The sequence below is a fragment of the Somniosus microcephalus genome, chromosome 3 (genome assembly GCF_052327205.1).
Source record: "Somniosus microcephalus isolate GS21.2 chromosome 3, FLI_Smic_1.0, whole genome shotgun sequence".
In the NCBI taxonomy this organism is placed as follows: domain Eukaryota; kingdom Metazoa; phylum Chordata; class Chondrichthyes; order Squaliformes; family Somniosidae; genus Somniosus; species Somniosus microcephalus.
Genome location: NC_140989.1, coordinates 301376454 through 301403080, shown reverse-complemented (window position 1 = coordinate 301403080; position 26627 = coordinate 301376454). Strand labels below are relative to the sequence as shown.

Genomic DNA, 26627 nt, shown 5'->3' with positions numbered 1-26627 from the left:
CTGACATCTCAGTGAGTAAATATACCACATATTGCGCACTGAGGAAGGTCTAAGGTTTGATCCCTGGTCTGTGTTAGCTAATCTCAGGTGGACCACAGCAAAGGAGAGGGAAAAGTCCTCTCCTGATTACTATCCAGTAACTTGTGCTGGAAAGTGTGCGGTGTTGGATTCAGGTGAAGATAGGATCAGGCTTGGCTATCTTGCACTCCATATTACAGAAATTGTTTGGGTAAGGTATGGGCGAGCTACTAACACCTATGGACCTACTCCGATGTCAGGCAAGAGTCCGCACCCTCGAGAGGAGCAGAGAAAAGGGAAATATTAGTGAAAAAAATGTATTAAAACAATTAACTGATCATTATCTCATTGCTATTTGTGGGACTTTGCTGTGTGAAAATGTGTTGCCGTTTCCTAAAGGTTATTAGCTGTGAGTCAGTTTGGGACATTTGAAGACACAAAGGCCTAGAAATTCACTGTAGCCCCGTTTGGGGCGCCAGCCTCGCCAGGGCGCTAAAAGTAGCGCCCCGGAAGCAGTCGCGGCCACCCGCCGGAAATTCAGTTTGTGCACCCCAGAGGCAAGCGCGGCGCTACTGGAGGCGCCCCGCATCCCTCTTGGGGCGCTGCAGCTGAATATCACTGCGCAACGTGCTGCAGCGCCACACGCTGTGGCACGGCGCGCTGCGGTACTGCAGGCTTTCCTCCCCTTCTTAAAGGGGAGGGGCCTTGTGCAGCGCGATCGAGGATCGCGAGTGCCGGTAAAAGAGCCCGGCACCGAGGAGAAGTGCCAGGCTCTTGGAATGCAGTCGGCACTCCGCGGGGGGGGGTGCTTAGGAGGCCGGGTACGGCAGCGCGGAGAGGTGCTGGCAGGCGGCCAGCAAAAAAAATGGCCGCCCCGCACCTCCTTTAATTAGCGCCTCTACCGCCGCAGGTAGGCCCCCCTGAACTGGTCGCAAATAGCATCTGGCGTTAAAGCAGTGGGCGCATCTAAATTTTGCGATCGGGGCGTTAGCGGGGCGCTGCGCACACCGATGACGTCATCGGTAGCGGCGCAACGCTAACGTCTAGCGCCGCCATTAGCGTCCCACTGAATTTAGCGGGAGGCGTGGCCAGTGGCTTCCGACCCACTTAGCGCCCTCTTAAGGCGCTAACGGGTGGCGCAGCCCACTGAATTTCTAGGCCAAAAGGCCTTACAGGGCCTTGGTGAGGCCATACCTGGAGTACTGTGCACAGTTTTGATCTCCTTATCTAAGGAAGGATATACTTGCCTTGGGGACGGTGCAACAAAGGTTCACTAGATTGATTCCTGGGATGAGAGGGCTGTCCTATGAAGAGAGATTGTGTAGAATAGGCCTATACTCTCTGGAGTTTAGAAGAATGAGAGGTGATCTCATTGAAACAAACAAGATTCTGAGGGGGATTGACAGGGTAGATGCTGAGAGGTTGTTTCCCCTGGCTAGAATATCTAAACCTAGGGGGCATAGCCTCAGGATAAGGGGTAGGCCATTTAGGACTGAGATGAGGAGGAATTTCTTCACTCAGAGGGTTGTGAATCTTTGGAATTCTCTGCTCCAGAGGGCTGTGCATGCTGAGTCTTTGAGTATATTCACTGCTGAGATAGATAGATTTTTGGACTCATGGGGATCGGGCGGGAAAGTGGAGTTAAGGGCGATGATCAGCCATGATCTTGTTGAATGGCGGAGCAGGCTCGAGGGGCCGTATTGCCTACTCCTGCTCTTATTTCTTATGTTCTTATAAGAGCAATTCTTTTTTTTCTTTCTTTTATATGCTTATTTTGTTTCCTCTGATTTTCTACCTCACGCACTTAAACTGTTAGGGCAGGTGGTGAGTACACTACACGAGCCCAAAATTCTGGTCTGGGCCAAGGGCAGAGAGCCCAGCAGTGGCCAGAATTTCAGCTGGGCCTGGATTTTTACAGGCTACCATTTTCCGGCGGGGAGGAGAGAGCAAATCCTCCACCTCCCAACAGGTCAAGTGGCTATGTCTGGAGAATTTCCGGGCTACCCTTCTGCCAAGTATGCATTTAATAACTGGCAGGAAACCTCTCGCCAACTGAGAGCAGGCACAAGCTCTGCTGAGGCCCCAGAGGAGATTGATTACCTTTGTTGTGCCTGACAATGGTTCCTTTTGGAGCTGACGATTTTTAAAGTTGTGGTTTCTTTGGCCCAAGCAGGGCCTTGGGAGGACCTGTGGTGGAGTGGCCGTGGGCTGCTTTGCCTTACAAGGGTGCATTAGGATGGGGGTCACTGAAGCACCCTTACAGGTGCTGGCGGCTCAACCCATCCACGCACTTGACTCTGTCCCCAAAATTTGGGATTGGGTTCATGGCCTTGCGCTCGGACAGATGGAGTTTCCACTCTGCCACACTTCACTGGCAGCACAGGACCCCCAGAATTGCATGCCCTAGATGTCCTTATGACTTTGAAGCCAATGCTGCTTCATGCTTATCAGGCAGAAGCCTGTATTGCTGTGAAGATATTCTTTTGTATGTCACTTTGGCATGAGATATTCCAACCAGTAATGATAAGCTTTGAAGGAATTCCCAGATCGATCGCATGTACTGGAGCTGCTCTATACCTACCTACTGGAGTAAGTGCAATCCCTCAGGCTGGTTGAGTAGATATAATGTGTGACTGCCAGGTTGACACATGGGTACTTTGATCCTGTCCATAGCTCAGAGTATGACTGAGTATGTGCAGACACGTACTTAATGCACAACAAAACCAGAGGAAGTCAGAGACTATTGTACATACAAGTAGTGAACTTCAAAAATCTATTATTTCAAAATGGCTAATTTTGTTTTACCAATGTCTTTTTTTTTTAAGCAGCCATTCCCTAAGATCAGTGCCATGTGTCTTGCTCATTGTCCAAGATCGGTCTTTGTGTTTCAGACCATACATTGCGTGTGCATCTGCGGAATCTCAGGCCCCGATATTTATGGGGATGCAAGGAGGGGGGCGGGGGAATGCGCTAGCGCAGGGAAAACATTCCAAATTTAACAGCAGGACTTCATTATAATTTTTTTCTCAGCCTATTGCCGGCCAAATTAGCAGGCTGGCTGGCTGCTGGACGGGAAAACCAGTGGCAGGAGGCTGCAACCGGGGAATCTTGGGGATGGTCCCTGGCAATCGGGAGGGAGGAAGGCTGGACATCGGGGCTTGGCGGGCGGAGGGAAAGAGTGGCAGTCGCAGGAGGAGGGGAAGGCCAGAGATGGGAAGGTCTGCGATCACAGCAGGGGGGAGAGAGAAGCGGCGATCGGCAGAAGGGAGGCCATAGGCTTCCTTAGGGGACCTGGGGGGAGCACGCCTGCTCCTCCTGGCCTACAAGGAGTGCTATAAAAGGCATTACCTTCTTAAGCCGGCAACTCCCGCCTTCCTTTTACTGCTGGGTTTCCCGAGCCATGGGGGGAGAGGAAAATCTGTCCTTTCATGTTTGACATGCTTTAATTTTTTGATCCTTTCTTTAAGATTATACCAATTAATGATGAACCTCCAGAGCTACAGCCACATTTAAAATCTGGACTACAATGTCTGGAGGGAGAAAAGGTTACCATTACCTCAGAGTACCTTTACGCTACAGATACTGACAGTGATGACATGAAGCTGACATACATGATCGCTCGTTCACCGTCATATGGAGTAGTACAAAGAAATAATGTCATGGTCGACAAATTCTCACAACTGGATATCATCCAAGGGTTAATCTCCTATTGGCATACTGGTAGGAACATTGGAACGTGGCACTGCTGATTTTAACTAGGAAATGGATGCGCAAAATATTATTCTGCTTGCTTCACAGATTGGTTAATAGAGTGGGGCATTCTTAGAGGTTTTCCTTCTAATTTTTATATATTTTTTTACAAGCAAAGGCCTGAAAGAGTATGAAGGTAAATTTCCGACACGCATTCAAAATGCAGCCATGCACCAGATGCCAATCGGTCAGAAAATCTTGCAAGGAGGCCTTTGGCTTACTCTGTGCCTGTGGTCCAGCCTGTGATTTTCCAGATGGGTTACAGTGCTGTTGTTTGAGGCTCTTTCTACTGCCGATGAGAGCCTCGATTAGTCAGAAAAAATATAAAAATAAAGGAAGTTGTGAAATGCACAGGTCTCGCTTCAGCCACCAAATAAATGTACTTGGGGAAGTAACTTCCTGGTCTTATAGTTTATCTTACTTCGATCTGCACTTTGGAATTGTTTTAGAAATAATTGCATTTTTGATTTTTTTTTGGATTCCTTTTCTTTGTATTTTGTCTGGTTTAACATTTAGTTTTTGGCTCTTTGCTATTTTGACCAGTAATTTAAAAAATCTTTTTATGCACCCAAATCTGTTGGGATGGGCAGTTCTCTGGGATTTGCTCCTCTCCTCAGGGAGCTACAGGACAAGAAGTTGTTGCAGGAAAACACTTAGCAAATTTGGCAAACTTCCTCAGCGTGGCAACTGCGTTCACCTGCTCTGCACTCCTTCCCAGGCAGATAGCAGAGGTTTGAGGAGGGTGCCCCTCTGCCCCAAAGAAGGCAACGCTCCTTTGTTACACCTCCCTCAACATGACCCCCAGGACTCTTTTAGTAAAGAAGCCAGTTTTACCTCTTCCCTGAGGCCTTTCATTTTCCCTAGCCAATTCTTGCAATCTAGTGAATGGAATTCCTGCAGCAACACTCAAATCATCAAAATCTGTGAGTTCCCCTTTAAGGCACAGCAGCAGCTCTTTAAATGTGCTGCTATATCAGATAATCTGACCCCACAGCCTTCATTCTTCCTGTGCAGGCCCAATCTATGCAGGGAACACTGAATAATATGTTAATAAGCGGGATTTACAAACCCACTCAAAATCTGCTGAGTGTGCTTGGGACGTGAGCTTTGGTTGAGAATATCACCCATATAAAGACTTATTAATACGTTAATCATTTTTTTTTCATTCCAGGTGGTGAAATAGGATACAGTTCTTGCATGGACACTGTAACAGTAATTGTCTCTGATGGAGAAGCAGGCACAGTGGACAGCTGCTGTTACAATGGACCTCTTCCACCACCAGTGCCACTCCATGGCTCTCTCCCTTTCTATGATCTTAACATCACCGTAATGCCAGTCAACAATCAACCTCCAACAATTAAAGTTGGTTAGTCAACAATCTTTTATATCTGTATATACTGTAACTATCTCAGATTGGTTGGTGTAGTGTGTTAGAATACTGGGGCATGAATTCAACATTGTTGCACTCATTGTAGCATTTAGTTTTTCTTAAATGATTCCACGGCTTTTCCACTATTCTATCTAGAAATGTATTCCATGTAATGATCACTCTTTGTGTGAAGAAGAACTTCCTGAGATCAGTGTTAAATTTGCATTCTACCAGCTTAAACCTGCATCTTTTGCCCTACTTTGCTTTTTAGTTTAAAGTAATATTCTGAGATTTTCACTATCTTATACAACACTAAATTATTGTAGGGTCCATTTTTGCTCCTATTTTTGGCTGGGAATGGGCAGTAACAGGCCAAAAATCATGGCACAGGACTTACCGGCCTATTTCTGTCGATGTCTAGCCTGCTGTGATTTTGGTGTTGGCCAGGAAACAAGCGAACAACAACCGAACAGGCAAAGCCCACTTAAATGTACAAATCGGGGTCCTACGGTGTATATAGGATCCAGTTCAAATTTTGGTGTTTGACTGGGCAAAGCTTACTGTTATAAATCTCATCATCATAAAGAAACTACTCATGAAATAACACTGGACGGCCAGCTGCTGGCGCCGTCCAAGGAGTATAAATACTCAGGCGTGGGCCCAGCTTGCCCAGGGACATTTTGTAAGACAGGAACTAGTGAAGGACAACTAGACCTCCATGTTTTGAAACAAGTTGATTAAAGCCTTGCTTTATACTCAAACCAAGTGCGTAGTGAGTTTTATTACGTCACTTACTCTTCATGTGTTCCCTCCAGTAGAACTGACCATTATGCAGCCAAACCAACGGTCCTTAAAGGGTCCATTGCAGGCCACTTGCAAGTCTTTCTTTTTTCTTTATGTTGAGCTTGATTGTTCTCTGGTTACTATCCTACAAAGGTGTCATGACTTCTATTCCTTGTATGTTGCCTTGGTCACTTGCCTTTACCAAGTTAAGATATGTACTCCCACTTGTGACTTCTCGTCACATTGCACTATGAAGCAATCCCAAATTATGTTTACCAACTCGGATTCCAAAACACTTGGGGCTAGAAATTCGGTGCATTTGCGCCTACTGTTAGCACCTCCGGGGGGCGCTAACGGGGCGCAAACGACTTTTCGCCCAGGCAGGGCACCGCTAATGACTCCCGCTAAATTCAGCGGGAGTTTAGCGGTGGCAGTAATCGGTAGCGCCCCGCTCCGCTGCGCAGGCGATGACAGCATCATTACTGTGCGCAGCGCCCCATTTCCGCCCCGCCTGCAAAATTGGTCCACACCCCCTGAATCTGCGCTGGGCAATGACTGCAATTGATTCAGGGGGCGGGAACGGAGCGGCAGGAGGCTCGTGGGGTGGTAAATATAGGGGAGGTGGCGGGCGGGGGAAAATAATCGGCCGACTTAATTGTTGCGGCCCGTTGCGTCTTTCAATGTGGGGTCCATGCCGTGATCTGGTAGCCCAGCACTCCTCTTGTGTGCCGGGCTGCTGGCCCGGCACCCTGCTCTCCGGTGGTCCAGATAGGGCCCCGCAGAGTTGTGGGCTTGGGCCCTCCCCTTTAACAAAGTTATTGATATTCGGGGTTAGCGCTCTAAGAAGGAAGTGGAGCACTTGAATTAGCGCTCCACCTCCCTCTAGGGATGCTAAAACTGAAGTTAGCGATCGCCAGTGCTATTTTTCGCCGGGCACTAAATTTAGCGCCCAAGCGATGTTAGCAACCCAAAATGGTCGCTAACAAGTTTTTCCCCCTTGGTATTCCTAATTTATATTTGGTTGCTTGAAGGCATCTATTATAATAATTTTGTTGTTTACATATACCCATTTTTATCTCTTGTTGCAGCAAACTGCCCTCCATTTTCTTCTGATCTGGTGGGTTAGTGTGATTATGGGTAGCTAACCAGTGTAGTTAATTTTGTAACTTTTCACCTCCCATGGGATTAACTTCATTCTCCAAATGAACTACATTCACTGCAAATGGAGTCCAGTACAATGACTATCTCGTTCAGACAACCCAAAGGTGGGATGGTATGGTAATTGTAAGATGTACTATTTGATGCTTAGGATTAATTTGCACTGTTGGGGCAAGATACAGGGAGCTTTACCATAATTCTAAACAAAGCTATACATGGCAAGCGAGTGCTTAATGCTGATGCTGGGCCCAAATAGTTGGTAAATGGTTCATTCCTCAGCACTGGCCTTGATCAATACAAAAGTTTACCTCACTCCAAGAAAATATGCCCATATGCAGACTGTCTTTCTTCTAATCCCTAGAATGTATCATCTTAGATAACTGCAATGTAATGGTCTCAATCAGCAAATTATTAGAAAGATGTGGGTTTAACATTAATAGGAAATTGTGTTAATGTCCATAGCAGATAAGTGACCAGAGAGAAATTGGCCTCACTTTTGAAATCTACATGTGATGATGGTCACATCATCAGAAAGGATGTAAGGCCTAGTATGAACAAGGGACTTTGAAACTGCACTCATGCAGAAAACTGCTCAAGGTCACTGGTGACAGTACAATCCATCTGCTAGACTGTGCAGTCACAGGAAATATTAATATACACGGGTAGTTTGCAAGTCCACTGCATTCAAAGTTAAGATTCTGCAAATATTGTATCCACCAAACACAGATGCTAGACCCCATATGGGAGCTGTGGGCAATCGCCCACATGCAGTTTTTGATTTAGATAGATAGATATGAATGTAAAATTATAGAATTGGTGTTTTCTAAGTGTTTACAAGTGTTGTGTGGCTTTAATGAAACTTTATTAGGCAAAGTCAGGAATATCAGCTAAATATTATTATATCTCAAAATGCCATTGTTAAATATACACAAATGAAAAAAATAAATTTGAAACCGAATTACATATATTTGCCACACTATGGAGCATCTGAGATTTAAAAACTTTTTTTCCCTCCATTTTTTCCCCCCTTCTGTCCTGAAAATGCTGAGGTATAGCCTCATGAGTGCCAGCAGCAATCCATACTTGACGTACGTATTGGTGGCCGTGCCTTCTGTTGCCTAGGCCCTAAGCTCTGGAATTCCCTCCCTAAACCTCTCCACCTCTCTACCTCCTTTAAGACGCTCCTTAAAACCTACCTCTTTGGCCAAGCTTTTGGTTACCTGTCCTAATATCGCCTTATGTGGCTTGGTGTTAAATTTTGTTTGATAACGCCCCTGTGAAGCGCCTTGGGATGTTTTATTACATTAAAGGCGCTATATAAATACAATTTGTTGTAAGTGGTCATTCTTCATGTGTGATTTTAGGTAGTGATATTGGGAATTTCCTTGGAGATTCTCCTGATCAGGAGCCATAACTTCTGCAGATGATCAGCGGAAAGAGGCATCAACAATATTTCTGCTAATCTTCTGCCAAAGTTACAGTGGCAGATCAGGAGAACTCCCAAGGGAATTCCCGTCATGAGTGTTTGCAGGCCATTTGATCATAGTAGACATAACAGATGATCCTGCCCTTAGCTGCAGTCCAAATATATGACCTTTCCAGCAGGAATCACTGTATTACTATCAGGAGCTGGAACATGGCTATTTTCTTCCCATCATTGACCAAGGGCACTGAGCAAAAGAATGTGAGAGTACTTGTTCTGATGGTCTACACTGAATGAGCAATGTACCAGATTTGTTAAGGCTGCTGGTGTGCTAGGATATTTACACAATAAAAGAAACCAATTACATAAGGCACAAGCAACTGACTACATATGCAAAGTTGAGTTCATGGAGTAAATTATTTATTCAATGAAATGTTGAGAAATATCAGCTACCTCATTTGCTAAAAGATGTTGCTTTTGTACATATATTGATTGTTGTACAACCTGTGGAGATGGAGTGGGAACTAGAACAGTTCAACATTGCATTCTGATGACCCCTGTTCCCATGGCTCGTTTCTAATGACACTGTTATACTAAAGGTACTGCTTTGAGATCAATACATGCTTCAAGCAATGCAGAGCTAGCTTAACAGTGTAATGCCATCAGTTACATTTTGCCAGGACAATCAAATCTCTGCATTCATGTGTGCTTGAATAAATGCACAGGTGTTGGACTTCATCGTCGACGTCTGCCCTTGTTGACAGTAGGCTCCCGAGGTATGGAAAGTGGTCCACATTGTCCAAGGCCTTGTCGTGGATTTTGATAATTGGGGGGCAGTACTGTGTGGCGGGGGCAGGTTGGTAGAGGACCTTTGTCTTACGGATGTTTAGTGTAAGGCCCATGCTCTCGTACGCTTCGGTGAAGGTGTTGACGATGGGTTGGAGTTCGACCTCTGAGTGAGTGCAGACACAAGCGTCGTCTGCATACTGTAATTCGACGACAGAGGATGGGACGATCTTGGATCTGGACTGGAGGCGACGGAGGTTGAACAGTTTTCCATTTGTTCTGTAAATTAGCTCCACTCCAGTGGGGAGCTTACTGAGGGTGAGATGGAGCATTGCAGCAAGGAAGATCGAGAAGAGCATTGGTGCGATGACACAGCCTTGTTTGGCCCTGGTTCGTACGTGAATTGGGTCTGTGGTGGAACCGTTGGTCAGGATCACGGCTTGCATGTCGTCGTGAAGCAGGCAGAGGATGGTGACAAACTTTTGAGGGCAGCCGAATTTGAGGAGGACACTCCATAATCCCTCACGGTTGACAGTGTCGAAGGCCTTTGTGAGATCAAAGAAGGCCATGTACAGCAGTTGGTGCTGTTCCCTGAATTTCTCTTGTAATTGACGTGTGGTGAAGATCATGTCCATTGTGCCCTTAGTGGGCGGAATCCGCATTGCGACTCTGGGAGGAGCTCTTCGGCCACTGGGAGGAGGCGATTGAGGAGGATTCTTGTGATGAAGTCCAACACCGCCTTCAGTGTGCCAGTGCAGCCTTCGGTCGCCTGAGGAAGAGAGTGTTTGAAGACCAGGACCTCAAACCCGGCACTAAGCTCATGGTCTACAGAGCGGCAGTGATACCCGCCCTGCTGTATGCCTCAGAGACATGGACCATGTACAGCAGGCACCTCAAAGCACTGGAGAGGTACCACCAATGCTGCCTCTGCAAGTTCTTGCTCAGGGCAACATCCCCAGCATCGAAGCTTTGACCACGCTCAATCAGCTCCGATGGACGGGTCACATTGTTCGCATGCCCGATACGAGACTCCCAAAACAAGCGCTCTACTCGGAGCTCCGGCACGGCAAGACAGCGCCAGGTGGGCAGAGGAAACGCTTCAAGGACACCCTCAAAGCCTCCTTGAAAAAGTGTAACATCCCCATCGACACCTGGGAATCCCTGGCCAAAGACTGCACAAAGTGGAGGAGAAGCATCCGGGAAGGCGGCGAACTCCTCGAGTCTCTTCGCCGGGAGCAAGCGCAGGCAGCGCAAGGAGCGCACGTCAACCCAAGCACCCCACCCACCCGCCCCTTCAACCACCGTCTGCCCCACCTGTGACAGAGACTAGGTCCCGCATTGGACTAATCAGTCACCTGCGAACTCATTTTTAACGTGGAAGCAAGTCATCCTCGGTTCTGAGGGACTGCCTAAGAAGAAGAAGATAGACGCACAGTGCTCCATTAACTGAGGTCCAGATTTGAACTAAAATGTTCATGTTAGTTGAGAGCCAACGGGACATTTGGCTTTTTGCGAACATTAAAGAATTTAAAAATGGAGTTTAAAAAGTTTCTAGGCTTTCCAAATGACCATCTGGAAACTCTTAAGTTTGCCTTGCACCAATTGTATTTATACTGCAATCAGCGTGAAATAATGCAAGACTATCTCCTCGATGTGGTTTCACACCACCAGCCAGAACTGAATCTGACTGCCTTCAAAACAGTTTCACTGATGCAAAGGCAAAACACTTTGCACCAATGCAAACTGCACTGTATAAACGGCCCATAATATTCCTTGCAGCCCTTGTGAGACTTACTATTATATTGGCACAGTAAAGCTGCTTTAATTGTATAATAACACAGCATAACCTCTTCATTTGTAGGAGATGTGTTTACAGTGGATGAAGCATCGCAAGCCAGTTTGGTACTGGACTTTCTGTCTGCCACAGATGAAGACACCATCTCAGAGGACCTAATCTTTGTGCTGGAGAGTTTGCCCCAGTATGGATATCTGGAGAACACACTCCCATCACCAGGATATGAGAAGAGTAATGCTGGAATAAACATAGGTAAAAAATGTCAGTTTAATCTCCTAACCATTTCTACACGATTTAAACTTTTACACTTGCTGAACACATACAAAGAACAGTCTTTGAATAATTTGTACCTAATAACCACTGTAACTGCAAAAATGCAATGAACTTTTGATAACTTACATAAATTGTCAAAATTAATTATTTAAAATTAATATTGAGATTATTTTCTTTTCACAACCTGAAGCATAAACAATGCATGGCTTGATGATTAGTTATCCCATTAAGTACTAATTTCCTGTAATTATATAATTAAATAAAACTCCTGGGCCTAGAAATTCACTTTGGGCCCGCCAGCTGGCGTGCGCCCAAAAGTTAGCGCTGAGCGCGGAGCCAGTTGCGCCCGTCAGATATTCAGTTTTTGCGCCCCAAGTCGGAACCGGGCGCTATTCCAGGGTGTGCCCGCCCCCGCTTGGGGCGCTGAAACTGAATTTCAGCGCTCTAGGCGCCGCTGCGCCACCCGCTGCGGAGCGGCAGGCCGCGGTACTGCAGGCCTCCTCCTCTTAAGGGGGAGGTGCCTGCAACGGGGAGATCGCCGCTGGATAGTGCCGGCAAATGATCCCGGCACCACGGAGAAGTGCCGGGTTCGCGGAAAGCAGCCGGCAATGCCGCGGGGGGGGGGGTGGAGGAGGCCGGGGAAGGAGGTGCGGGCAGGCGGCCGCCGAAAAAGCGGCCGGCCGCACCTCCACCTTAAAGCGCCCCACTAAGGCTACAGGATGGCCCCGTTTTCTGATCACTGTTTGCGGCCGCTGCGGAAGAGGCGGCCGCAACTAAATATGGCGGTCGGGTCGGTAGCGGAGCACTGCGCACACCGATGACGTCATCGGCGGCGGCGTAGCGCTACTGGCTAACGCCGCCATTACCGCAGCGCTGAATATCGGCGAAAGCTCAGCAAGTGGCGCAAAAGCCCTCTTTGGGCGAAAACTGGGTGCAAAGCCTACTGAATTTCTAGCCCCTGTGGTCTAATCATTGAAGAAAAATGTCCCTCTCTTCCTTAGAGGTCTCCCAACTAAGTTACCTAATTGTCATGACCTCCAATTTTACGTAAAATCTGACTGCAACTTCAGGATGTAAATTTTATTTTTTTATACATCATTCATAGACATAAGTACAGGAAATTTTGTGTTATCCGGAGGCTAACTGTCCGGAATGCTCAAGCCACCGGCGAAAATCAGGTGCCGTTTTTGTTGGGTTTTTTTTTCTCGTTGCTTTTTTCCTCAACAGTCAAGCTCTGCAAGGTCTGCTGAAGCTGCTGCTAAGCTACAGAGACGCTTGGACTGTAAGCAACAGGGTTTGTTGACAGATACGGAGTTCAGAAGCTTCCGTATCTTTCAACATTAGCGCTGGAGTGTCCGGCAGTTTTGAGGGAACGGCAACAGCTCGGTCCCGTCGGTGCCGGATAGCACAAAGTTTCCTGTAGTTGAAATAACAGAAAATGTGTAACCGAGAGGCAATGTATTAGACAGTTAAATTCAGTTATACATAGGAATGTTACTTTTAGATTGATATCAAAACCTGCCAATTATGTTAAGAGCCTGGAAATTCCGTTGCCCTACTGGAAATGTGACGGGGCAGGACTTCTGCCAGCCAATATGCCCCAGTACTAAGACTATACCAAATTTCAGGGGCAGGGTCATTAGCATAAAAGGGCAGACACACAATTTGATGTCTGTCCCATGGGTGGGGGGTTCTGGAATTTCACAGTGATGTCCATCAGGAGTGGTGGTCTGAAGTAACTGAACTGACCAAAGAACAATTTTTTTTGTTGAAGTTATCCTTGGTTTAGTTGCCATTTTCCTAATGGTAGTAAATCTCTCTGACATTAATTACCATTCAGAAACAGGCCTCACTTGCGTGTCTGCCACCTGTGATCATGGTGAATTTTCCCTCCTCATCCTCCTTGACCTACTTGCAGCTTTTGGCACATATTCCTCGAATTCCTCTGCTCCATTATCCAGCTCAGTGGGACTGTCCACGCTTGGTTCCACTTTTACTTATCCAATCGTAGCCAGAGCATCTCCAGCAATGGTTTCTCTTCTCACCCTGCACCGTTACTTCTGGAGTTCCCAAAGTATCTATCCTTGGCACCCTCTTTTGCCGCATCTACATGTTGCCCCCAGCTTGAAAGTTCCTCACCTTGATAAGCACAAAAAAAGAAAGAAAGGGGGAAGAACTTTGGGAGAAGTATAGGAAGATGTCAAAACTGACCAAAAAGGCATATTTTCTTCTTATAGAAGTAATTATTAAAGCTCACCTATTTCTGGTTGTGAGTAGCATCTGCCCATCAAACTAGTTCATGCACCTTGGTTTCCTCTGAGCTGATTTGATAATCTTACCCAGCAGAAACTGACCAATCAGCATGTACCTGCATTGACGTTCACTTTCACATTTTTCAGTTGAGAAGCTGTTTAATAACCAGGAATTCCAAACAGGCCATAATTTCAGCTTTGCAACAGCAGTGAGGACATCAGAATGCACAAGCGGTGGCTGATCTCAATATTCAAATACCACAGATCTCATCATCCTCCTTGAAGGCATGCATGCATAATAGAATTACCTTTTTGAGACCAGTAGGCAAGCCAGTAACTACATTGAGGCCCAAGATGTCTGAATGTGTATTATTGAGCATATCAATATTGGTTTAGAACTCAACAGGCACAAAAGGATGTGAGAAAGAAGTACTGTACCATGACTTGAGAAGCCATCAAGATAATGCGGACATGGAGCTGCGCATACTGCAGCCTTTCCTATGGATTGTATCACATTTTTCAATGATAGTTTAAGAGATTGAAAATATTATAATCAGAACCCACACATAGAATTGTACTGACTACTGTACTGATTTAATACATTGCATTGTGCATGCCATGACTATACAGGAAAGCAACTGGCCCATCGAGTAATGTGTACTTGTCACTGCAAGCACAAGGTCTGTTATGACTAATGTCTGTACTATGCTGCTACTTTGCAGTACCTGTAATATTCTTGTCTATCTTTGTGGTCTTTCTTAAGTCTTATAACTTCTTCTGAGCCCCCCTCTAGCTCCTCACTTTAGTCAACACTGAATTTACATGCTCTCTGATATATCGGCATGCTTATTGTCTCTGGAGCGTGCTTGTTGGCCAACCTCCTAGATGAAAAAAAGTAATCTTGTTTCCCTATAATTAGTTAATAAGAAACTGCAGAACCAGGTAAGTGAAACAGGATTCCTGAATTTGCTGCTAGGGGCCACATAGAAATATAAGCACACTCCACAGTTAAATAAGAAATGTTTTGTAATATATGTTGGTTAAAGTGGCTTGTTAGCTGCTTGTGATGCATTAAAGAATCATTATTACAGCTATGTCACAATGGGTTTTTTATTGTCCCTGCTAACAAAATACTATTGCTCAAATATAGTAACATAAGAAATAGGAGCAGGAGTAGGCCATTTGGCCCTTTGAACCTGCTCCGCCATTCAATAAGATCATGGCTGATCTTCTACCTCAACTCCACCTTCCTGCACTATCCCCATATCCCTTGAGTCCCTTAGTATCCAAAAATCTATCTATCTTTGTCTTGAATATACTCAATGAGCATCCACCGCTCTCTGAGGTAGAGAATTCCGAAGATTCACAACCTTTTGAGTGAAGAAATTTCTCCTCATCTCAATCCTAAATGGCCGACCCCTTATTCTGAGACTGTGACCCCTAATTCTAGACTCCCCAGCCAGGGGAAACATCCTCCCATGTCCATTGAACAATTGTGTCCACCTGATATTTTGATTGTGGGACATAAAAAAATCTATGAAAGAAAAGTATTTAAGTATATGACTCACAGTGTGTTATGAATAGACCACCCCTTTGTGACAGATTCTCCATCTGGTAATATACATTCTGAGACCAGGGATTTGTTAATTTAACAATAATCAAAACAATTACTCAGTATTCTTCATAAGTGTCTAACTGCTTTTCCTGGATGTTGTTATGTGTCAGTACTGAAGGTTTTACAAGCGCCGCAGTACACCTAAAGCGTGTCTGGGAAATCCAAATCAAAAGTTTGGATTTCAGATCCTGTGTTTTGTTTACATTTCCAAATCAGGTATGGATTTCTGTAGGTTGTAATCAACTTGATGTGCACTTTGTGCTGTAATCTATCACAAAGCATACCGCTGATGGAGCTTGAAATCCAAACTGATATAAATTAGGTAAGTTTAAAAGAAATGAACACGCCACATTTGTCCAATTAGACCAATTTGGTTTCAGTGATTATTTCAAAGATCCAGGGTAATGATGGTGCATTTGAAATGTTATTGAGAAAATTGCTGTTTTATATTTAGAATAATAGAGTTGCTCAAAAAACTGCTTAAAGAGGTCAGAGCATGACGCCTTCATTCTGAATGTAACATCTACTGAATAACGAGGTGTTTGGAAGGATTAGGGAAGAATCAGCATCCAAACTCAGATTTTGCTTTCTTAAGGTGTTATTATTATGCCTTCAGGGAATTTTGAGTCATGCTACAGTCCTGGGACAACAAATAACCTGATCGTAAGCTGTCATTACCACAATTGCCAAATTAGATACTGGAAAGGTTCATGCTACAGCAGATGCAAAGTCTGATGCGATGCAAATTATTATAGTGCAGTTTTCATGTGAAATATTCAAGTTTAAGAAACATTTTATTTATAGTTTTAGTTTAAATACAGTCATGAAGGATCTCCGATTATGATGTGCTTTGTGATCTTTTATTGTCGTAAAGATGCAATACAAATGTAAATTGGTGAATGATGACACAATGACATTATTGCAGCACCAGTTTTAGCATTATATATCTGGTAAAATTATCTCAGTTATTCTAACAAGTGACCAGTGCCCTTGAACTGTGTAAACTGGTGATCAGTGTGTATTGTGTGAATGGGGTGCACTTAAATTAAGTTAACCTATAATACCAAATAATCTTAAGAGAAGCGGTAAAATATGTGGTATTTTTAAAAGCTATATTAGGGGAGTGGGTGCTATGTGCTTAAGAACAGTAGATTCTATAACAAGATCTCAAATTAATTGTTTATAATCTTGTGTGTGATAAGACAGCAATGAGGTTCAGGATCTTAATACCGCTTTTAGCATGTTAAATCCTAGCACTCCGCTTTCTTTTCTGATACAAATGAATGGATTGTCACAGTTGTTGTAAGTCACCTCCTATTGGCTGATCCGACTGATTTTTGCTGCGTGATTCCAATGTTAGGCTAAATGTATTATCCTGTCGGGCTGGGAAGCAATATAAATTTATGGACTATATCCCAGGCACCCAACTAGAGGAATGTGGCATGAATGTGAATTACTTTGAAAGATTTTTATTTTGTATGCAACTTAAAACATAGATGTTTGATCCGATCTGTTCTTTTAATAGCTTCCTTCAGTCTATATCACCTCGGGGCAGGCTACATCAACTATGTCCAGTGCAGACATAACCAGATGGAGCCCACAGCTGACCAATTTATGGTATCTGTTAGTGACGCTGTACATAAATCCATGGCAGTGCCGTTTTATGTCATCATCAACCCAATCAACGATGAAACCCCAGATATGCAGCTGGGAAACATCACTGTAAGTACGGACATAGCGAAGAAACAAAACTATTCATATTTATTCATGGTCTATGTCAGGTAGTTCAGACTTTATTTTATATTTTATTCTGTATGACAGAGGTTTTTTTTTAAAGATGTTTTAGATCTCTCCACATGTTCCATCATTAATAACAGTTCAATGACCATTTGGTTACCATTAATCTGAAAGCCAGTCAGTTGAATCACATCTAGTTGTTTGGATTTGAGAGGAAAGAAATCCAAACAGTATATCAACATGAGTATACTCTCCATCACATGGAGTTGTGTGTGTCATGTGTAATTCAAGTGTAAACACCAAATGACAGCGTTTGTGAATTTTCACCACTGGTTGTGGTAGGAGCAAGTTTCCATGAGAAGATGATGCACTGTTTTTTTCCTAATGGCTCCATATTGAGGCAAACAGACCAGGTTTAATCCTTGAGGGTTTTTTTAAAGTTAGAAACCAAGGTTCAGTATGTAGGACACAACCAAGTTGAAAAGATTAGTACAGAAGGTGAGCTAAATCAAGGAGTAGTTAAGTTATGCCAATCTTGGATTAAAAAAACAGTCTGGAATGGTTGTTCTACAAATGGACTGTTTCAGTCTGGAGGATACTGTGTATGGATATTAGGTGAGGACAAGATCAAGTTTAGCTATGACGTACCATCTCTCCCCCCTGACCTTGTCACTAAGGGTGAAAAATTTATTTAAAAAGAGAATGGGAATCACTAATTCCCTGGTACATTTTGAGAAGTTATTAAGTGTTGCAGTTTGGAATGATTGCTAGGCTGGGAATTTACTCGGGGGTTCTCCTGATTGGTTATCGTTCTAAAATTTGGTGCATTATACGAACTGTTGCATTTCCTTCTGGTAATAAATTGGCTGTAATTAGTGCAGTTCTGCAAATAACCAAGCTGATCTTAGAGGACAGGAGTAATGCCAATGGAGGTTTTGCATCTGTGGTCTATAACTTATATTGTAGTGTGCTTGGACAGAACAACTACATGTCCCAGTGGACTAACTTATTTTCTAATTTCACGAGTGTTAACTTTTGAAAAGCTGTTACTCTGCACAAACTTATTGATTTAACCCTCATGATGTTCTATGAAAGCTGTGATACTTAAGATTCTTGCCATTTATTTGCCTAATGCATGTTCCGAATTCACTTTTGTTCATATCCCCTTCAACTACTATAATTTTGCATATGTTTATAATGATTGATCTTTAACAAGACTTTAACAGTTCTTAACAAGGAACTCCAATGCTTCAAATTTAAAATTCTCATCCCCATCTTTAAATCCATCATCTATCCCTATTCCTGCAACTTCCTCTAGCCCTACATTCCCCCTAAACTCTCCATTCCTCTCACTCTGACCTTTTGTGACACCCTCCATTCAACCCACTATCTCTTCGTCCATCTAAGTCCTACAGCCTGGAATTCTCTCCCTAAACCCCTCTGCCTCCCAATCTCTCTCTCCTCCTTTAAGACCCTCCTTAAAACCTATCTCTTTGGCCAAGCTTTTGGGAACCCTCTAATATTTCCTTTGGCTCGGCCCCCATCGTCTGCTCCTGTGATGCCCCTTGGAATCTTTTTCTACATTAAGCGTGCTATATAAATGCAAGTTGTTGTTGTTATAACTTTTGAATGCTCCAGATATGCTCCCAAATTCGTCTTTGATGTTATGAAGGGAGGCCTAAGAAGTAGCTACCAACCTCACCTCCCATACAATTTTTGAGAAACCTAAGAGGGGCAGAAACCCAGAGGATCTGAGTTCCACTCCAAATTGTGCATTCCCTCCACCAGAATCATGCCACAGTTCCTCTGTAACCGCCCCCGCCCGACCCCCAATCCCACGCAGTTGGCCAAAATTTCTACAGAATTATTTTCAAAGCATGCTATAGTAACATACAATGGCCTAGAAATTCGGTATGGCCCCGCCAGGTCTTTTGCGCCCGAAATTTTGCGCTCGCCAGGATTCCCGTAGCGCCCGCCTAAAATTCAGTTGCGACGGGCCAAGACGGCGGCGGGCGCTATTGCAGGGTTTGGCCGCCTCGCTAGGGGCGATGAATGTCACTTTCAGGCGTCCAGCTGCCGCTGCGGAACCCGATGCGGTGCGGCAGGCTGGGGTACTGCAGGCCTCCTCCTTCTCTTAAGGAGGAGCTGCCTGCAGCCGTCAGATCGCCGGTGGATTCCCCCGGCAAATGAGCCCGGCACCACGGAGAAGTGCCGGGCTCGCGGGACTCAGACATCAATGCCGCGGGGGGGTGGTGCAGGAGTCCGGGGAGGGAGGTGCGGGCAGGCGGCCGCCGGGAAAGCTGCCGGCCGCCGCTCCACCTTTATGCGCTGGCCTTTCGGAGCTGCAAGACCCCGTTTCACAAACGCTGTTTGCGGCTGCCACGGGCGAGGCGGCCGCAACTGAATTTGGCCATCGGGCCGGAATAGCATTGCAACCGGGGCGCTGCGCACACCGATGACGTCATCGGTGCCGGCGCGGCGCTACCGGCTAACGCCGATGTTAGGGTCCATCTGAATTTCGGGCGATAAAAAACTTCAGGCGCAAACCACTTTATAGCCAATATGTGGGCGCAAACGCAACTGAATTTCTAGGCCAATATCTATAACTTAATGCATGTTGAGAACATTTGTTGTTTAAATTCCGATGTGTATCAGCGAATCTGTCTTTTTATGCAGATAATAGAGGGTGATATATGTGAGATTGGCCCTGGAGTGCTGAATGCAGTAGACCTGGATGTTCCTCCTGATACACTGATCTTCTCTGTGGTTAGACCCCCTGCCCATGGAGTGCTCCTGAATGGCATCTATGGCAATGATATTGCCAGATACAGACAGATGAATGCTGAAGTCCTACATAATGATCTGCCAGTACACAGCTTTAGCATGGATGAACTCAAACAAGGTCTGTATACAACGTGCTACAGATGTCCTCTGCTGGACACCAAATATTACTGCATAGCACAATATCTGTTCCTCTGTGGCAAGCTTTATGTGTTCGTAAAGGTGGAAAACATGGTTCAATCCCTATTGTAATACTGACATATACAGAATAAATGTAGTAATAAGTCAGAAGAAATGATTTTGGAATTCTTTTGTCCATAACTTGTTCTTGGGCTTTCTAAGTAAAATTTCTAGGTGGTCATTTATCAGTAACAGTTGAGGATCTACTATCTGGTTAGGGGTACAATACAATACCAGCCTAGTTTACCATTTATTTGTTACTAGAAGAGCATCCCATATTATTAGCTAAAGAATGAGAAAAATAGCAGTGGCTGCCTGATGCATTCCTGTCAAATATCAGGCATTGTGTGGGTCATCATGCATTCAGGATCGCCTTTGGAATTAACTGATGAAGTTTGTGCTAATAGAGTATTCATCTCATTAGAGCATCAGGAACTACAGACAATCCTTCAAGTAACAGTCAAAGAAAGTATGCAGAGTCAAACAGGTGTCTGCTATTTTGGGTTAGCTGTGGCACATTATGGTCTGGGTGCTACTTCACTTAGTAAAAGGTTATGGTGTATAGTCTGAAACATGAAAATCTCACACTGGATGATCTGAACAGTGCGACTGAAGACTGGGAAGAAGTATAGTTTAACGAGCTCCTTAATTTTAGTAGATTGAATGTAGAAAATAGCTGTTTTCAATATTAACTCAATTACATTTATTTAAAATTTACATTAAGAATATTGGCCTAGAAATTCAGTTTGCACAGTTTTGGGGCGCTAAAGTCGGGCGCTCGGTAAATTTAGCGCCCGCCGGAAACTGCAGGCCAACTCGCCGAAATTCAGTGAAGTTGGACCAGATTCTGGCCGAGCGCTGAAACTGGCGCTGCAATGCTGTGTTCAGGCGCTAATCCGGCGATGCGGCTTGATATCGCCGATTCCGGGCGCAGCGCAGGTGCGGTCATGTGTTGAGTGTCAGCAGACACCCTGACGCCGGCCAGCTCTTAAAGGGGGAAGGGTCAACTTTGACTGCTGCCACGCCCTGCATGCTGTAGCGCTGCAACTAGGCCTCAGCACTGGTGGTGTGCCAAAACAGCGCCTGGAGGAATGGAGAGGGCCCGTGACAGAGCACAGCGCTTCTCTGAGCATGCGCTGAGTGTGCTCATCCATGGGGTACACAAGAAAAGACGGATTGTGTGCCCGGCTAGTGGCAGGAAGGCTCCCAGGAGCCAGTTCAGGAACGCCTGGAGCAGAATTGCCCGCAGGGTCTCATCCAACTGCGATGTTCCCAGGAGTGCGGACCAGTGCCGCAAGAAATTCAATGACCTCAGTCGGATGGTGAAGGTGAGTACCCTTTCCACTGTCCCCCTCATCCTTGCATGTGCACCTCCCATTAGGGCCAAAGGGACATCAAAGGCCTAATGCCCAGCCCTCCTCCCGCTGCAATGGCACTTGCATGTTAATCAAAGCTCTTTCTGCACTTATCACACTGTCCAAGCTATTCAGCCATGGGAGGGCTCCCACACAGCAACAGGGCAGCACACTGTCCAAGCTATTCAACCATGGGAGGCCTCACACACAGCAGCAGGGCACCACACTGTACTTAGAGACCCTCCTTTCTCTTGCAGGCCAAGCTGGCGAGGAACGCCAGGAGCCAGGTAGCGACTGGTGGAGGGCGTCCCGACTACCAGGAGCTGACTGATCTGGAGGAGAGGGTGGCACGACTCCTGCGTGCCCGGGTGACAGGCCCTGTCGCGATCGGCGATGCGGACCCTGTACTGGAACCCACTGGTAAGGACATGACCGGGTGCACCTCTCTCCTTGCCCTCGCGCATCAGATGTACATCCTTCCCCACTGACCGCAAAATGCGCATAATGCACCACTGCGGCCTCCCTGGCTGTCGGCCTGTCCTCACTCTAAAGCTACACTTGTGCCTTCCTGCTTTCAGCTTCTGAGGAGGAGGTGCTCCCTGAAGCACAGAGAGCCAGGCCCTCGGAGGAGGAGGACGTGGAGGACCAGGAGGAAGGCGGCACCTCCGGGGAACCCTCCTCCGCATCAGATGGCAATGGAGGGGAGACGTCTGGCGTGCAGGAGAGCCGGGGGGAGGCGGTGGAGGGGAGGCCAGAACCTGGTACCAGTGGCGTCGACGCACGCGGGAAGGGTCCGGCACCACGCCGCCCTTCTGCCCAGAGGGGGCAGGTGGTGGAGGGGAGGGGAGAACCTGGTCCCAGTAGGGTGGCCGAACGCGGCAAGGGTCCGGCGCCACGCCAGCCTTCTGCCCAGAGGGCGAGTCCGCCCTCCAGTCCGGAGTCGGATGTCGCCCAGGAGGTGCGCCTCCTGCACGACATGTCGGCGGCGTCGGAGCGGCGCCACGTGGAGTTTATGCAGGTGGTGGAGCAGATGCCTCGCGCCATGGAGAGCCTGGCACATAGTGTGGTGGCTTTCGCCGAATCACAGGCCAGGGGCCTGGAACAATTCGCGGCAGCGCACGCCAGGGGGGTGGACCTACTTGTGGCAGCGCACGACAGGGGGGTGCAGCAACTCGCCGCAGCGCAGCACGCCAGTCGCCACATGAGAGGTGCTGGGCAGACACTGGCACAGCAGCTGCGGGCACATGCCAGGGCAGTTGGGGCACTAACTTCTGCCACCCTCGCACTGGCGCGGAGGCGTCGCCAGGCGAGCCGCCACCCTGCTGCAGCACAGCGGTCTGGCGGCCAACACATTGGTGCGCTTGCTCCCCTGCCAGGCCGGCCGAGTGCCAGTGTCTCTGGCGAGCAGCGCGCGCCTGCCACCAGCCAGCTTGTCCCCATTGGTGCAGGCGACACTGCCACTCCCCCAGCCAGGGTGCGACGAGCTGCTGCAGGAATTGAAGATGGCCACCCACAGCTGCAGCAGCCACCAGCCGGCCCCTCCCGGGCCGGCCCTCGTGTAGGGCGACCCCCAAGGGCATCTGGCGAGACGCATTGTCGCCCTGATGAGCCTTCCCCCAGCCTTGCCCCAGCCTCAGGGCCCAGCTTGAGGTGCAGCTGCAGGTCGGGCCGGGGCAAGAGAACGCTCTCTAAGGACTCGCCCTCTCGGCACGCCGAGTAGAGTGTGGCGAGCGCGGGTTTTGGTCATGCGGGGGCTTCTGTTCTGGGGGGCATTATCTTGTTTGTTTTTATGGGGGTGTTTGTGTTGGGGGGGGGGCGTTTTTTTGTAAGGCCGGTGAGGAAGGCCATTTGCATGTGGAAGTTTTGTTAGTCCTCCCCAGGTTTTGGGAGTGACAGAAGTTTTCGACTGTTTTTTGGAGGTCTTCTCTGTTTTGCTGTTCCATGTGGGAAGGGCCCTGAGTTTGTGAAATAAAGATTTTTATTTTTTCACCATGTGCAGGTGTCATGTTTCAACTGGTTGTTGGGTTAAGCGGCTGAGGGCTTGCGGAGCGGCTGCCTTCAGCTGCATTCATTGGCCCAGGCCATTCCCTGACAGGGGGCCTAGAAGTGTCGAACAATAAGCCACCGGCGGATGGCCCTTGGACCTTGTCGCTCCCTCCTAGGCTGCTCCTCCTCCTCCTCCTCCTCATGGTCCTCCAGCTCATCCTCTTGAGGTGGTGGGGCAATGTCAGATGGCAGTGCCTGAGTCCTGCGGATCGCCAGGTTGTGGAGCATGCAGCACACGACGACGAACTGGGAGACTCTATCCGGCGAATACTGAAGAGCTCCTCCGGAACAATCCAGGCAGCGGAACCGTTGCTTGAGGACGCCTATCGTTTGCTCTATTAGGTTCCTTGTGGCTTGATGGCTTTCGTTGTATGCCACCTCCGCTGGGGTCGTGGGCGCGCGGAGCGGGGTCATGAGCCATGTACACAAAGGGTAGCCCTTGTCCCCGATAAGCCATCCCCTTGGTGGAGGCTGTGCCTCGAACATGTCAGCCACAGTAGTCTGGCGCAGGATAAATGCATCGTGGCTGCTTCCTGGGAAGCGGGCATTGACAGCTAGGATGCGCTGCCTGTGGTCACACACCAGCTGCACATTTAGGGAATGGTAGCCCTTGCGGTTGCGGTAATGCTCGGCATTGTGGATAGGTGCCCGCATAGCCACATGCGTGCAGTCAGTGGCGCCCTGCACCATGGGGAAGCCCGCGATCCTGCCAAATCCGACTGCACGCTGCTCCTGCTTGTGTTGGGTCATGGGGAAGGAGATGAATTGGTGTCTCCTCGCGTAAAGTGCATCGGTGACCTGCCGGATGCAGCGATGCGCGGCGAACTGGGAGATGTTCGCTATGTCCGCAGCAGCGGCTTGGAACGAGCCGCTTGCATAAAAGCTGAGAGCCACCGTGACCTTCACTTCCACCGAGAGAGATGTCCTGCACATGAGCTGTGGCCGCAAATCTGCGTGAAGCAGCTGGCAGATCTCTGCAACCACCTCCCTCCTGAAGCGCAGCCTCTTCACACAATGCGCCGCAGTCATGGTGAGATAGGACACCTGCTGCCGGTATTGCCTGACTGGGTAAGGCCTACGTTGGCGACGCCTGATGGCCCCTCTGCGTCTAGGCATGGCTGGCCCTCTGTCACAGCGTCTGCGAGCCCTTCGCACAAAATGCTGCAACTGAGGGTTGGCACCCCATACAGCCCCCATTATAAAGTTCCAAACAGCCAAATCACAAGGATGCAAATGTCAAAGCACTGGCTAGAAGCCAAAAATACCTCCTATGTTGTCCGAAATCAGAAATCTCTGTGCCTTGCTCTCTGTCCAGAAATCCAAAGCAGTAAAGTCATTGCAGCGAAATGGCTGGCCTTTATGGGTGAGTGGATGTGCCCTTTAATTAGCGCTCCCCGAATCCCACAGGGCCTCTGTTGAGTTCCACTTCACAGTTCTTAACAGCGCCACGCCCACATTGGGCGGGCGCCACTGAATTTCCGGTTTGGGGCGCACAAACGGCGTTGCACACCCAAATGACGTCATAAGATGCGCGCGCAGCTGAGCGGGCGCTAACACTTTGCGCCGGCGCTAAATCCCAACTGAATTTCGGCGTAGGCGCAGATCCGGCGGCGCCCGGGCGCTAAGTGGCTAGCGCCGGAAATATACCCTTTTCTGGCGCTAACGGCTGGCGCAAACAACTGAATTTCTAGGCCATTAACTTCACATTATGTAGATTTCTTTGCTGATATATTGAGCATGCATCAAAATGCTAACCATAGCATTATGGACTTTTACTTATATTTTCAGTATTTCAGAGTGACAATAAATATATTTGTATTATTTGCTATCTTAATTTGAAGTAAGAGGAGGAAATTAGCAGCCAAATGTCTGAGATTGAATTATTAGTGTAAAGGAATAATTAGTATAGTCTTCATGGCCTCACTACAAACTGCCTGACCTTGATTATTGGAACAGTTTTGCTGATCCCATTAAGGAAGAGCGAGATTAAATGTGTGTGCATATGAGAGAGAGGTCTAGAGAGACAGACAGACTAAGAGAGAGATCAAGAGAAATTACATTTTCTTATTTTCATACTTAAATAAATGATACCTGACAGGGAATTGTTTTTTGTTTTCCAACTTTTCCACTTCTCCTCAAGGCTGTGACTCATGTTAGGGCCCATTGCCAGCAGTCTCAGATACCTTACCTAAGTGGCCATTAATTATGCCTGAGCCAAAATGATGAATTTTGACAGGTTGTTCAACCAGAGGAGGCATTGCTGTGGGGCCCAATCCTGTTCTCAGTGACACCCACATAGATGCACTTTCCAGCAGAGTCATTGGATTGTTGATTTTCCCCCCCCCTGCCTACCCAGGGAAAATGTGACCAATCCCAAACTGAGATCAGCTGACTCAACACAGACCATGGATCAAACCTGGGATGTCATGGTTTCTATGGCTCAATTCCACACTGAACATTGCATTTATTAACTGAGCCATCAGGGAACCACAAGCAAATCATCACTCATTAAGCAGAATCTTAGAGAATTTGCTAGAGGTTAGAGTAGTTTTGATCCTGCTGTTTTCAAAGGGCGCTTGACAACGTGTGCCTTTTATTGGTACAGGGTGTCCTCATAGAATCCTATATGCATTGGGTGTTGTGTATGTACCTTTAAGAGAAGAACTGATTCTATACTGCAGTACCGGCAGTGACCACCCCTGTATATAAAGCCATAGCAGGCTTCTGTACTTCAGTCTTAAGTTACCCTCTGTTCAGCTGCAAGCACGAGCAGAGGGAGCAGTCAGACTTTGGAGAGTGGATTAAAGTGGTGGTCCCCTGACCAGGAAGAGGAGGAGAACGTTGGACCACCACCACCAACTCCACCATCATTACATCAACTGAGGTGCCTGGAGAGAGAGGACAGAGGAGGAGAAGGAGAAAGGAGGCCTACATCAACATCAACCAGGGGAGAGGCCTTTCTATCACTGCCTCCCCAATTTGGCCTCCACTTCAGGAGAGGGAGAGAGGGGAGAGAAACCAACTGCTTGAAAGGAGGGAAGAAAACTTCATCCGGAACATCTACAGGTGGGTGTTATTTGGGGCACTCTCCCAAGACTTTGTATTTTAGGTGGGGGGAGAAAAGAAGAAGCAAGGCCGGATCATCAAGGGGTGTAGTGTGTGTGCTCTTGTTAAAAGCTAGGCCACACACACCACTAATTAGCATCCCTTCTATTGCCTGCCCTGGGAGAGCTTGGAGCTGCCCAAGGTGAAGTCCTTAATTTAATTACATCGTTAAGACCTGTTGTAGGACTAAGCCTGGGCTTC

General features: G+C 47.1%; 2 protein-coding genes across 3 annotated transcripts in view; both read left to right on the top strand.

Annotated features, from left to right (window-relative positions):
- frem1b (Fras1 related extracellular matrix 1b) overlaps positions 1 to 26627 on the top strand; it is a 295010-nt gene that overhangs the window by 164768 nt on the left and 103615 nt on the right. For both annotated transcript variants that reach the window (XM_085982850.1, XM_085982849.1), the window contains 5 exons: positions 3486 to 3738; positions 4940 to 5134; positions 11149 to 11334; positions 16748 to 16944; positions 19636 to 19861. In XM_085982850.1, coding sequence (XP_085838976.1) covers positions 3486 to 3738; positions 4940 to 5134; positions 11149 to 11334; positions 16748 to 16944; positions 19636 to 19861 — 1057 coding nt within the window. The remainder of the gene's footprint in view (positions 1 to 3485; positions 3739 to 4939; positions 5135 to 11148; positions 11335 to 16747; positions 16945 to 19635; positions 19862 to 26627) is intronic.
- LOC147122106 (uncharacterized) lies at positions 20278 to 23049 on the top strand. The gene is made up of 3 exons (XM_085977003.1): positions 20278 to 20373; positions 21512 to 21695; positions 21854 to 23049. Exons 1-3 carry the CDS (start codon positions 20278 to 20280, stop codon positions 22993 to 22995), a joined length of 1422 nt encoding a protein of 473 aa, XP_085833129.1. The 3' UTR covers positions 22996 to 23049.